Source organism: Podarcis liolepis, assembly GCF_965112155.1.
Source record: "Podarcis liolepis genome assembly, chromosome: 2".
Taxonomy (NCBI): domain Eukaryota; kingdom Metazoa; phylum Chordata; class Lepidosauria; order Squamata; family Lacertidae; genus Podarcis; species Podarcis liolepis.
The window spans coordinates 94,973,816-94,986,252 of NC_139555.1; the positions used below are offsets into that span (position 1 = coordinate 94,973,816).

At 40.3% G+C, this 12,437-nt stretch overlaps 1 protein-coding gene across 2 annotated transcripts in view; it reads left to right on the forward strand.

Annotated features, from left to right (window-relative positions):
* The window catches only part of PDZRN3 (PDZ domain containing ring finger 3), a 174,007-nt gene that overhangs the window by 7,751 nt on the left and 153,819 nt on the right, over positions 1-12,437 (forward strand). Inside the window, exons 2-3 of one of the 2 annotated variants that reach the window (XM_083491327.1) lie at positions 3,803-3,889; positions 7,821-7,928. In XM_083491327.1, the coding sequence (XP_083347453.1) occupies positions 3,803-3,889; positions 7,821-7,928 (195 nt within the window). The remainder of the gene's footprint in view (positions 1-3,802; positions 3,890-7,820; positions 7,929-12,437) is intronic. The other variant, XM_083491328.1, reaches the window with a different exon arrangement.

Below are 12,437 nucleotides of genomic sequence, written 5' to 3' on the forward strand. Positions count from 1 at the left end.
AAGTAAATAGGATTTGGGGGTAAGAATATGCTGTGCCTTGCTCTACCACTAAACAACATTATAGTCCCAAGTATAAACTGCTGTGCAGTTTTACAAGTTAATTTGGATCTCTAGATTTCTGTAATTTATACCAGCTGATACTAGCTCTGGGCTTTTTTCTTTCATAGGAGTGACAGGAAAATATATGATGGCTTGAGCAACTCAGCAGAATGTTTCTCAATGTTAATATAGTTTGACTGACAGCTTCACACTGAAATGCCAAAACGGTGGAGGGGGTGGGGAGCCAAGCTTAAAACATCTGCATTGCGTTATTAGGCAACAATTGTAATTTATGCCATTAATTGGATATGGAAACCAGACATGTTAAATAACTTCCTCAAATTCATGTGTTTGTTTATAACATTTTCATCTTTATAGAATCATAGAATTGTGGATTCTGAAGGGACCATGAGGGTCATCTAGTTCAATCCCCTGCAATGCCAAAACCTTTCGCCCAATGTGGGGCTCAAACCCACAACCCTGAGATTAAGAGCCTCATGCACTGCCTACGTGAGCTATGGTGTCTGGGATGATGCAAGGTTCATGTGGCTGCCTTTTTCCTGTTTGTTTTTTTCCTAGCAGGGAGGTTGCAGAGGCTGCTCATGTGCACCTGATTATCATCACCCCAGATTAAATTTTAAGATGGCTCAGACTGAAAATTTAAATAATCAAATTAAATATTTTGAATGGCTTTCGATCATAATTCTTCATTAATAATAATAATAATAATACAGTGGTGCTTTACACCACTATATACATAATACTTTACAAATAACAGATATGGTTGGCTCCTGTGAGACAGCATTTTTAAAAATTAAGACCTTTACAAGTTGCAATATTTATGTTAAAAATGCACACTGTTTTAGTCCAAAACAATGTTTAACTCATGGCGAGATTGGAAATGTCTAAGTTGTAAAGATTCATGGTTGCCACAATCAACCAGGCAGTTATCTGGGTGTGTGATTGTCCGTATCAAATGCTAAAGATACCCACTTGCCATCATCTATACATAATAATAGTGTTGGTGGGGAGACAGCCCATTGAGAACTAAGCGTTCATAATGATAATTGAGTATCTGTTGCAAAATAATAAAGGAAAACTGGGTTGAGCGGAATGAATTCTTATAGTATAAGTATAATCACTTAGTTTAAAACAAAACATGCATTCTCTCTTCGGTATGCAGCAATGAATTGTGCTTTACTTCTTTATTATTTTCATTAAGAAGAGTTTGGATTTGATATCCCGCTTTATCACTACCTGTAGGAGTCTCAAAGCGGCTAACAATCTCCTTTTCCCTTCCTCCCCCACAACAAACACTCTGTGAGGTGAGTGGGGCTGAGAGACTTCAGAGAAGTGTGACTGGCCCAAGGTCCCCCAGCAGCTGCATGTGGAGGAGCAGGGAATCAAACCTGTTTCACCAGATTATGAGTCCACCGCTCTTAACCACTACACCACACTGGCTCTCACTATTAAATCCCACTATAGGGGCAAAAGCACCCAGGCAATCATGGCGTTTACTGTTGTGGTTAAATAATAACCAGAGGGCTTGCTCTTCCAGTGGCTTGAATGATGCATGACTTCTTCAAGAACCCAAATAGTTGGAACGTACAAACTACACATGGCTTGATTCAAAGCTAGTTGAGGGGGTCATCAGTGTTCTCCATGGTTCCAAAAAGCTTTGTGATCAGGCTGCTATGAATAATAGTTGGTGTTTTATTTTTAAAAAATATATCCCTTGACTGGAGCCTTTGGGCATTGGAGTCCAACATCATTTGAAGGGTAACAGGTCTGTCTGCCTCCCCCCTCCCCCCATTCAAAGCACATTTGGACCAGAACTAAAATTTGAGTGGGGGGGATAATGCACGCAGCGAGAATTTACAGTGGGGAAAATACAATGGGAAGCAGGCTTTGGGGAAACCATAGAGCCTGATGATATAGTTCAGCTCATTCTAAAAGAAATTTATATTTCATTGTATCAACGTTTTATATTTATTTAAAAACAGAGGTCAAAGTTACTGAGCTGCACCTTCTCCAGATATACAGGGCTTGGTCCTTTTTCATTTGTTTCTTTTCATTTCTCTACTTTCTTAGTGTCATTTCATTCATGTCAGTGAACTTTCTTTGGCACAGAAATGTGTGGAGGGATACGTCAGTTGTTGTATTCTTTGGTATTATTGGTTGGAGATTAAAAAGTACTAGAAGAATCCTCCAACTCTCCCAGGAAATAAAATGCTGCCACTTAATGAATCGGATCAATTCCCCATCGAGCACAGTAACGCCAACCCTGAGTGGAGTGCGTCTTGAACTCTGCTCTCCAGGATCTCAAGTAGAAGTTGTTCCCAGCCCTGCTACCTGATACCCTATTAAGTGGAGCTGAAAGAGCTCAGACTTGAATCCTCATACATGCAAAGCATGCATTCTCCTTCTGAGCTATGGCCTCTCCCTTTCAGAATTGAGAAAGGGGGATGTTATGCTAGCACATGGCATTCCTATATTTGGGAACAAACTCTGCAACAGACCAAGGCGACTTGGTCAGGAAACTGCTTCATAACATGCATGCATTATTATTTCTGTAATTAAATGTATTAAACATTAATGGAGAGTTTCCCTGCAGAGTTTTCCTGTAGGATCCAAAATACTTAGTGATGGATGCAGTACTGAGAAGGCATCTGCATACAAATGATTATTAAACTTAACTTTCTTGGTCTAAAGGGAGGGGAAGTTGTCATTACATGACCAACATTCCTACAAATGCTTTGTTAGCAATGCCATTCCACTTCCTGGAACTTTCTTTCATAGGCACACATTGTTCAGTTGTAACAACTGAATGCAGTCAAAACACTGTGAGTTTTTTGGTGTGGTGGCTAATCTTGTAGACACTGGTATGAGGTGGAATATCAAGCATAGCATCTAATTCAAGGGGCCTCCAGGTATTTGGTGAGGCTAATTGCCAGAATTGTGTAAAAATGATTGTGTGCATCAGTCTTTGGTATGGAGAATGTCTACACAGTTTTTGTCTGCTATCATACTTGGTGCCTTATTTATCAATTGCTTCCTAATTTACCTATTTATTTATTTTTAAATCCCTTCCCACATCCATAGAGATTTAGTGCAGGCACCCCCAACCTTCGGCCCTCCAGATGTTTTGGACTACAATTCCCATCATCCCTGACCACTGGTCCTGTTAGCTACGGATCATGGGAGTTGTAGGCGAAAACATCTGGAGGGCCGCAGGTTGGGGATGCCTGATTTAGTGCAAATGTCATCTCAATAAATAAAATGTACACAGTCAGGAAGCAGATGTGGAAGGAGGGCAAGAGAGAGAACCATAAGAAGTCCTTGCATTGAGAGTATCTGTGATGGAGAACCCAGCTGTATTCACTCAATTAGTGCTGAATGTGAACCTCCATCCATGTTTCTCTCAGGGAGGTGAGCTTTGCTAATAACCACAACCAGTAACTTTGGCTTTTGTGTCACCAGCACCCCAATCTATTCAGTAAGAATTTCAGGATAAAAACTAGCAACAGCTTCACCTTAATATGAGCTGATTTCCTTGATCCAGTACTGAACCTTCAGGAAAACTTGACCCTCAAACGATTTTCACTAGAATCTGTGGAGAAAATACAGCTCTATGTCCTCAAGTGTTTTTATGGGTAGAAGCCCTCATCAAACACCAGCTTTTAATGTCATTTTTATGAAGAAAAGCCTGCCCTAAGCTTGCCAGTGTTCAAAGAGTTAAATTGACTTTCCCTGTTCTTTATAGGGTGAAGAGACTAAAGCGCTGACGCTTGTTCTTCATCGTGATTCTGGGTCTCTTGGATTTAATATAATTGGTGGTCGGCCATGCATGGTATGTTAATCATTGATGTATATATATGTTTCTTATTAGCATTGGGACCTTTTTTGCAGTGGAGGGGATGCTGTTAGGCACATATTCTGCTCTAGAAAGTATTATTTACATGGGCTATCTTCACTTGAACAAATGCTACCCCTATGGATACATTCGCGCCTCTCATGATGTGTTCCCATAGGCATCTGGTTGGCCGCTGTTGAGAGCAAGGATGTTGGACTAGGTGAGCCTTTGGTCTGTTCCACCAGAGCTTTTACTTTCATCTTAGGTAACAGCATAGGGGTGTTCCATCGTACGCACTATGAGGCATGTTCTGTCTCTGCTGAACAAGATAATGTCTGCACGTAATGCTAAGCCAAGCAATAGCTTAGTGCAAATGCACAGGCTCCCAGAGGGGAGGCTGCAACCACTTTGCTCCTCTTCTGGTCCTGGTGCCGCTGTGAGGTTAAATATCTTGGATATCTTAGACGTCTTTGCTTCCTGTCTGAACCCGAGTTTGACCACATGCTAAGCCAAACTCTGACTTAGCTCCCAGCTGCAGGAGGACCGGAGGATGAGCAAAACAGCCTCAGTCTTGTCCAGGGTTCGAAATTAGCAGGGCGCCAGGCACATTTTGCGACGAAAGATTCTCCCATTTGCGAGCACCTCAGAAAGTCTGGGTGCCATTTTTTTTGTGCCTGGCTGACATTCAAGGATTACTGAAATGTATTTGCTTTGAAGCCTCGAAGTATGTGTTAAGGATAGACAATATATTAAGGAGTTTAACAATAAAGAGTAGAGTGTTTTGAAAACTGAAGTACAGTGCCAGGATTTTTTTATTGTAAACACCAAATTAAACATGTATTAACAATTTCTGATATTAACAATGTGTCACTTATGTGAATTGCGTATTAGTTCACACTTATCAAAATAAAAAATAAAAAGTGTTGCCAACTCCCCCGCTCCCCTGTGGCGGCTAGATGTTCTGTTTTGGCACCCACAGCCCAGGTCCCAGAAGCCATTTGGCTCCTAGCTTTTCTATCCCAGTTTCTAACACTTGACTCTGGGATACCATGCATTCACCCTAACCTATGGTTTCTTAGACACTGTGTGCAATCTGTATGATGATATTTAGTTTGGGACTTCATGGTTTCACCTCAGCTTTTGCTTGCCCTGGGCTTGGGCTTCTTGTAACTTAAAACAAACTCTTCATATTTATTGGTTGTTGTCGTACTGTATGAACAAAATCAACAGACCTCCCAAGTCTGCCTTGTAATGTATGAAAGGAGGGAGGCTTATTTTCTTGTATAAAGGTTTCTTTGAAATAATTTGGCAAGCTTGTTGGCTAATGCACTTTAATTAAACCGTTTCCTTGTATTTAGCAGCATTTTAATGACACTTCTGTGCAATCTCATTGATGCTGCTAAAGATCCCTAAAGATGTTTACCCAATTAACAAAAGTCGCTTGATAGATTTATCTCGTTCACTGGTATATAGTTATAGATGGTATTGGGCTGGGTATTGTCACATACAGCGGAATCCTGTGCGTGTTTAATCAGAAGTAAGTTATGTTTCGGTCAATAGAGTTTATTCCCAGGTACATATGACTAGAATTGCAGCATAAACCACATATTATGCTATTATATACTTAGCCACTGAACTGTTACAGATTAGTTTTTCCATTTTACAGCCCAATGAAAGTATGGACTGTTCAGAATCTTTAGGGAGTTGGATCAGCCGTAACGAACAACAATTATGTAACACTCTGCTGCCAGGCTCATACTTTTCTCTTTTTTTGCAGGGGGAGTGACATTATGAGCACCATCTCTCCACCCTGCATTGAAAAAGCTTAAAATATGCAAATATTGTACTTATAAAACAACTTTTTTTTTGTAAAGTCGCAGGGTTGAGCCAAATGCTCTCCTATTTTGCTTTTTGCCATGTGTAGTAAGTTTTTTCCCTAACTGTTTGCAGACATTCTTCGCCCTTTCTCTCTACTTCTTCACTGTCATTTCTCCACAAGTAATCCAAGCAAGTTAGGGATCCTGTTCTGGATACGATGATGCCAAGCTCCTGCGCAGCCAGTCAGTTTTTACTATATCTGACCTTAGTTGCTAAATGAAACCCATTTAGAGTGAAGGCAATATTCATGTATACGTTAGAGCAGTTTTTGCCAATAATTTTTTGGGGCAACAATGAAACACTTTTTCAGTCCTGTTAAAGAAGGGCGAACCCCTTTTTTCACCCATCAGTATTTCAGCTCAGTTCTACGCAGCAATGTTCTGAAACTACCTTGTAGAGTTCAGCTTACATGAGAAGCTGCCTTCTACTGAACCACACCACTCGTCCATCTAGCTCAGCTTTGTTTATACTAAATGGCAGCATCTGTCCAGGGTTTGAGACAGGAACTTTTTTCCATACCTACCTGAGACCTTCTACATGCAAGGCAGATGCTCTGTGCATAGATCTCTGAGGTCTTGGAGCAACGCAAACTTATTCTAAACTTTATAGTTTCCCTAACAGACAAGAGCTGTGTTACCAATGCCGAAATCTAAATGCTGTTCCTTAATAAGCATTCTTCCAAGCCCTACCTGGGCTGTGTGCCTTCCCCTCCTTTCTTTTTTTTTATGAGATATTTATTAAAGTTTCCAATTTTATACAAACAAAAAAGAAAAAAACAAACATAACAATATGAAAAAACACATAAATTTCACAGCCTATTTTCTTATAGCTTATTTCCCCGACCTCCTCGTACCTCCCCTTCTTGTATCCCCAGATTAAGTTGTTTATACAGCAAATCCTTATCTCAACATCTTAAATTATTATAACTTCAAATTCTTACTTAAAGAAAAAGAAAACCATTTTATCATAGTTACAGCTTGAAACCACTTAATTCCAATCCAACATCATTCAACATTCCTTAATTTTGCAATATTTTTGTAAATAGTCCTTGAATTTTCTCCAGTCTTCTTCTGCCGACTCTTCTCCCTGGTCACGGATTCTGCCAGTCATTTCTGCCAATCCCGTGCCTTCCCCTCCTTTCACCACTATTCTTATGCAGTAGGTTTGGGTTGGGTTGCCCTGCAGGTCACGAGAGAACTGCAAAAGGGGAATGGCCTATAGCTCAGTGGCAGAGACCATGCTTTGGGAGCAGAACATCTCAAGTTCAGCCTCTGGCATCTGTAGGTAGGGCTGGGGTAGATTCACATGGCTGATAAAAAGAACTGTCAGATTTTTTAAAAAAAAAAATCAAGGGAACAGATTACAGCAACGGATTAAACAACAACAACAACAACAACAACAACCACCCAGTAGCTGACTATTGGAAACAAAAACTGCAAATCTGTCAATTACAGCAGTGGTGGGCAGGGTTCTGGTAGAAAACTACAGTTAAATGCTATGAAGGCATGGGAGAAGTGGACATCCCCTGGCACCCAACAGGAAAGGGAGCTGGTAAACATGTCTGGGGAGTGAGTTACACAGGTTAGGTGCTGCCAAAGAAATGGATCTTTCTTCCGGAAGACAGGGATCTTGGGTCCAAAGGCAGAGGCAGGCACCTGGAGATCAGCCTCCAGTGCGGTTCATGTGCGGAAGGATGGCTCTCTCTTCTCTTCCACCTCTGCCTTTAGGTGAGACCACTGGTGGGCAGAGAAATGGAAGAACCTCACATTCCCTCGCTTTCTATTTTATCTGGAAAATCCAAAACGGTGGCACCTTTGAATGGTGGCAAGGTAAACACCTACCTGTCTGTGGCTGCGTTTGGCATTTACCCACAGAAAGTGTGACTGTGCTATACTGCTGGGGCACTGGGCAGCAGGGTACTGAAATGTCCATATGCCGTGCAGTGCTTAAATGGTGACCAGTGCCATGAATTCAACATGCTTCAATCTTAACCGGTGTTTACATTCTTCTTTCCTTCCCCCCCCCCCCCCAATTTTCTTTCTTTTCAAAGGACAATCAAGACGGATCATCTAGCGAAGGAATTTTTGTCTCTAAAATAGCAGACAGCGGGCCTGCTGCCAAAGAAGGAGGACTGCAGATTCACGACAGGATTATTGAAGTAAGAATGCTATGTTGGATTATTCCTGATGGGCAGAATTCCCTCTCTATTCTTTTGTGTATGGAATAGCTAAGGATCTCTGGCCTGGGAGAGTTGTGATGTGGGTAGCAGAGGCTAAAAGACCGGGCAGCTCAAATATGCTCAACTTGCTTCAATGCTGACCTTCCTGACTTTAGGTACGGTTCTTATCTAAATATAGAGGCCAGATTATGGAAGGTATGTGCATGTCCTGGCATTTTGAGGAGCTAGCATGTACTTGGTATGCTGCAGTTATTTCTTTCTGAAGCTGTTGGAGACGTGAAGTTATTTAGTTAAAACCATATGTGAAGGCAAGTATCTGTTGTGAGAACTGTGACTTTATTTAGCTTGGTTTCTAAGGCATTTTCCCCCCCAAGAGGACCAAAATGTTTTGAACAGATGATAAAGGACAGAAGCCCCTGTTAAGTGAGCTTTTAAAGCACATTGTGATGAGCTTTCCTGAGAAATTCCTTGAAGGGTTACTGAGCACTCTTTCTTTTTTTTAAGTTCGTAGTCTGGAGTTCTTCCCACTTTCCTAACATTTTGACTGTTTGAAAAAGTTGTTCCTGTTGTCAAGATCATTACTTAAGATGATAGTTTGAGCTTAAGGGGAATGTTTGATTTATGGAACGGAAATCGGCTAACTGCAAATCAGATTCCATTGTTGTCTATATTAGAATTTGTTCATTTTCTTTCATTGTTGCAAAAGCGGGGAAGTTGGGGAGCTACTTTTATTTTTATTTAAGGAAAAGTGCTGCTTTTGTAGCCAAAGATAGCATGGAACAGCCAGTTTCCCCAAGACATGGAATTCCTTTGCTCTTATGTTCTGCAAATGAGCAATAAACAGCTGTTAAAGATTTTCTGTTGGCAAAGCGTGATATATATATTTGCTATATTCTGCGTGGATAAAGAAAACTGCATTCAACAGTGTTTTTTTGTAAGAGGAGAAAATATTATGGAGAACATTTTGTGCTAGAAAGCACGTTTAAAGGTGCAAATGGAGCAAGCCAACACACATATTATTATTTTTAATTCAACTGATTTCATGTTATAATAAATTTTTTAGCAGGCTATCTGCAAAAAACACCTAGTTGGTGGGCATTCATGCAATCCTTTCAGTATAAAATGTTTTAGGACCTGAAAATATTTTTGTTCCCTTCAACCACTCCATTAGCAGTGGATCTTTGTCAACTTTGTAATACTTGAGGACATGCACAAAAAGACTGCCATCTCTGATTATCTTGTTAATATTGTGCAATATGTAGAAGCAGGATGGAGGCTCAGGTGTACGGCAAGAGAAGAAAGAGGGTAGAAAGGCTATATATGAAGCAAGGTAAAGTGAGCACTAAATACCTCATCTTACCCAGAATAGGAAGGCTCCTGACATTTGCCTTCTTGAGACTCTTCAAATTAAAGCTGAATGCAAACAATAGTTGAAGCATGCAGTATAATCTGTGCAAATTTACTTGAAAGTAAGCCCCATCATGTTCATGTAAGAGCAGAGAGATGTTACTCTTCATTTTGAAGAAGTAAATCATACAGACAACCTTTCATCGTCTTTGAGTGTAGGTGCTTGTGAAAAATAAACTGGCTATGAAAATAACAGTATAGGTGTGTGTTTCCTTCTACAAAGGAGCAGCTTGTAAACCACTACATAATTTTACATGTACCGATTAGCTTTTGGCTATGCATATCCACACGCACAGTGATGAATCTCACCTTAATAAGTTACTCTCCTGAAACAAAAACAGAATATCTCTGCAGTTTAAAGCATAATATTAACAGTTGACGATTCTTGCCCCCCAAAGTGGGTTTGTAGCGACCAAAGAGTAGAATTTGAGTTCCGTACATGTACAGAAAAATGTTACTAGAGGGGGGGGAATAAGCATGGCATTTTATTAGCATCATCATCAATTTCCTGTGTGTGTCCACTGAGCAGAAATCTTCAGGCTTCAAAGGCTCATGATGCTTGCATAAGTTATCTTCAGTGCATTGCGATAGCCTTAGCAGGAAGAGGGAGCTTGTGATGGTTGAACGTTTGAACCATGTTTTATCTCTTTAATGTCCAAACACATTAACGCTATCTGGACTCCCTCACAGAATCCAATCTAATGTCTGAGGGCAAAGATACATTTCAAAGGTGACCTTGTCCAGCTGAATAAAAGAATGTGGAGCTAAGGAATAGTGATGTCACTGTAGTTATTAATCAGTCGACGAAGGTGTCTTCTGCTGAGCAATTGAAACATATTATATTAGATTTATTGATCTGGGTCCTAGTTTTATCATCCTGGCTAACTAGCAGAGTGGAGACGGCAATCCACTCTGTAGAACAGCAAGACGGAGTGCTGTCTTTTAAATAGCAAGTTACAGTGCAATTTACCCCATGCTGCTCTTCAGCAATATCCATTCATCCAGGTTCCACTGAATGAATGGAGCAGTTCTTTGCATGTGGTAATGATAACCTCTGAAGGTGCCTGTGCATGTGAAATAAGACAGTTTAAAAATGTGTGGCAATGTCTTTGGCTGGTTTAATACTCTATACAGGCTCAGTTTATTGCCCTATACTAGTTTCCCATGAACATGCTAATCTGGGACACTGTGTTCCTTTCCACTAGTGTACATGTTATCTGAAGTGTGGATTGTACAGAGTGAGCCCTTTAAAAGAGGCCCTGTGGATACAGAGTACACACGTTCCACAGGGCCTCTTTTAAAAGACTCACCCTGTAGTTGGCGTCACTAAAAATAAATAAAAAATCTACCGTCTGGTAACCAAGGGCAAGTCTTGACTATAGGACCTAGTTCATTTGGAATGAAACAGTGTACAAGACAGTTTGGATATAATGCTAAGCCAGGGAGGAGCAAAGTGGTACCATTATGATTAACCATGTTGTGCAAACAAGGCCAATGCCAGGATGACCCTGGAGCAATCTTCAAAATGTAAAAGAAGAAGAAGAAGAAAACTTAATAGCAGAATTTGCAAGCATTAATCTGTTTAATTGGTATGCTCCGGTTGGGGGGGCTGTGCTGCAGTTAAAACAACTAAGAACAAGTTGTGGTATTTGGGAAGATTTCAGAGCCTATGCATTGTGTGGAAATGGTATCCCACCTAGCCCACTTCCAGGCACTTCTAAGTTGCAAGTGCAAAATCTGCAAAATGATGCCTGTAATTTGGAGCTCGCCCTCTTTTAAAGCCGTTCAAGTTGGTGGCCACCACTACATCCTGTTGGATTGAATTCCTTAGTTTAACTATGTGCTGGGTGGATTCCCTATATCAAAACTCTCATTAATACACTTTTATTAAATGAATGACCTTTTCTATCAAGATCAAGTGCTTTCACACATTGCTGAGCTCGTGGAAAAACCTCCATGTCAACACTGATATGATTTGAGGGGTTTTTAGTGATCCGTAACATCAGCTAGGAAACTACACCTTATGGGCACTTTCAGACAATGTTCATGTATTTGCAGAGATGGACACTACCTCATAAATCAAAATGTATTTTTAAACCCAAAGTAGCTAGCAACCTCTTAGCTATTGTTTACATGGTCAAAGGGCAACTGACGTGAACCAAGTTGAAAGACATAAAAGCAGGCTCTAGTGACGCAATCAAGCCATAATAAATAACTCTGAAGCCTGCTGATTTCTGTGGCAGAATAAGACACGTGCTTCCATCTTTTGCACTAAAATTAAAGGACAGTTAAAAGTGCTTACCTTTGCTTGGATTGCACCTTAAATAATTCAGAACCTCACAGTTGTCTCCTGCTTTCAAGTTAAGTGATTAGTGTCTATTGTGGAATGAATCTGTCTTGATAGCCGATTCATAATTACATGTGTGTCTTGTTAACGGATATGCAATGATGTCAGAATGATAATTAACAATGTTGTAAATGAAAACACCCAGAGATTCCCTCCTTGCACAAAGAAAACCCAAGTCCACTGATTTCTAGACCACACGAGCAAGTCATAAGGAACATATACTTAAAAATAACTTCAATATACAAGCCCAGAAAGTACGAAGTTTGAAAATATGATGCACAACATCATTTCTCCCCCTCTATCCTTTATCCATAAGCTCACAAGTTTTTCAGAGTTATTATTTTTAAACGCTTGAAGGCATAGATTTCTTTTCATGGGAGAACTGGGGGAAGGCAATTTTCATTATTGCAAGTTAGTGAAGTGCTATAGCACTGCTTGAGTGAACAAATATTTTGTCTCTTCTCTCCCCTCCCCCAACACCCCAGTGTATGAGATAACTTTTTTTTGTTAGGCTACCGGTACAGTTTCCAGGGAGGATGATTGCATTTCAACTATTAATAGTGTCTGAAAAAAGAATAGCGAATTCATATCTGAATTAAAGGCTGGATGTTGCAAACTGGCAGAAGATGAAACAGAGAAGTAATATATTTATAAAGAGAAAAATCTGTAGGCCAGAGTGAAAACAGGAGGTCCATTTTTTAACTCTAAAAACATTCTCTGGGATAAAGCACTCT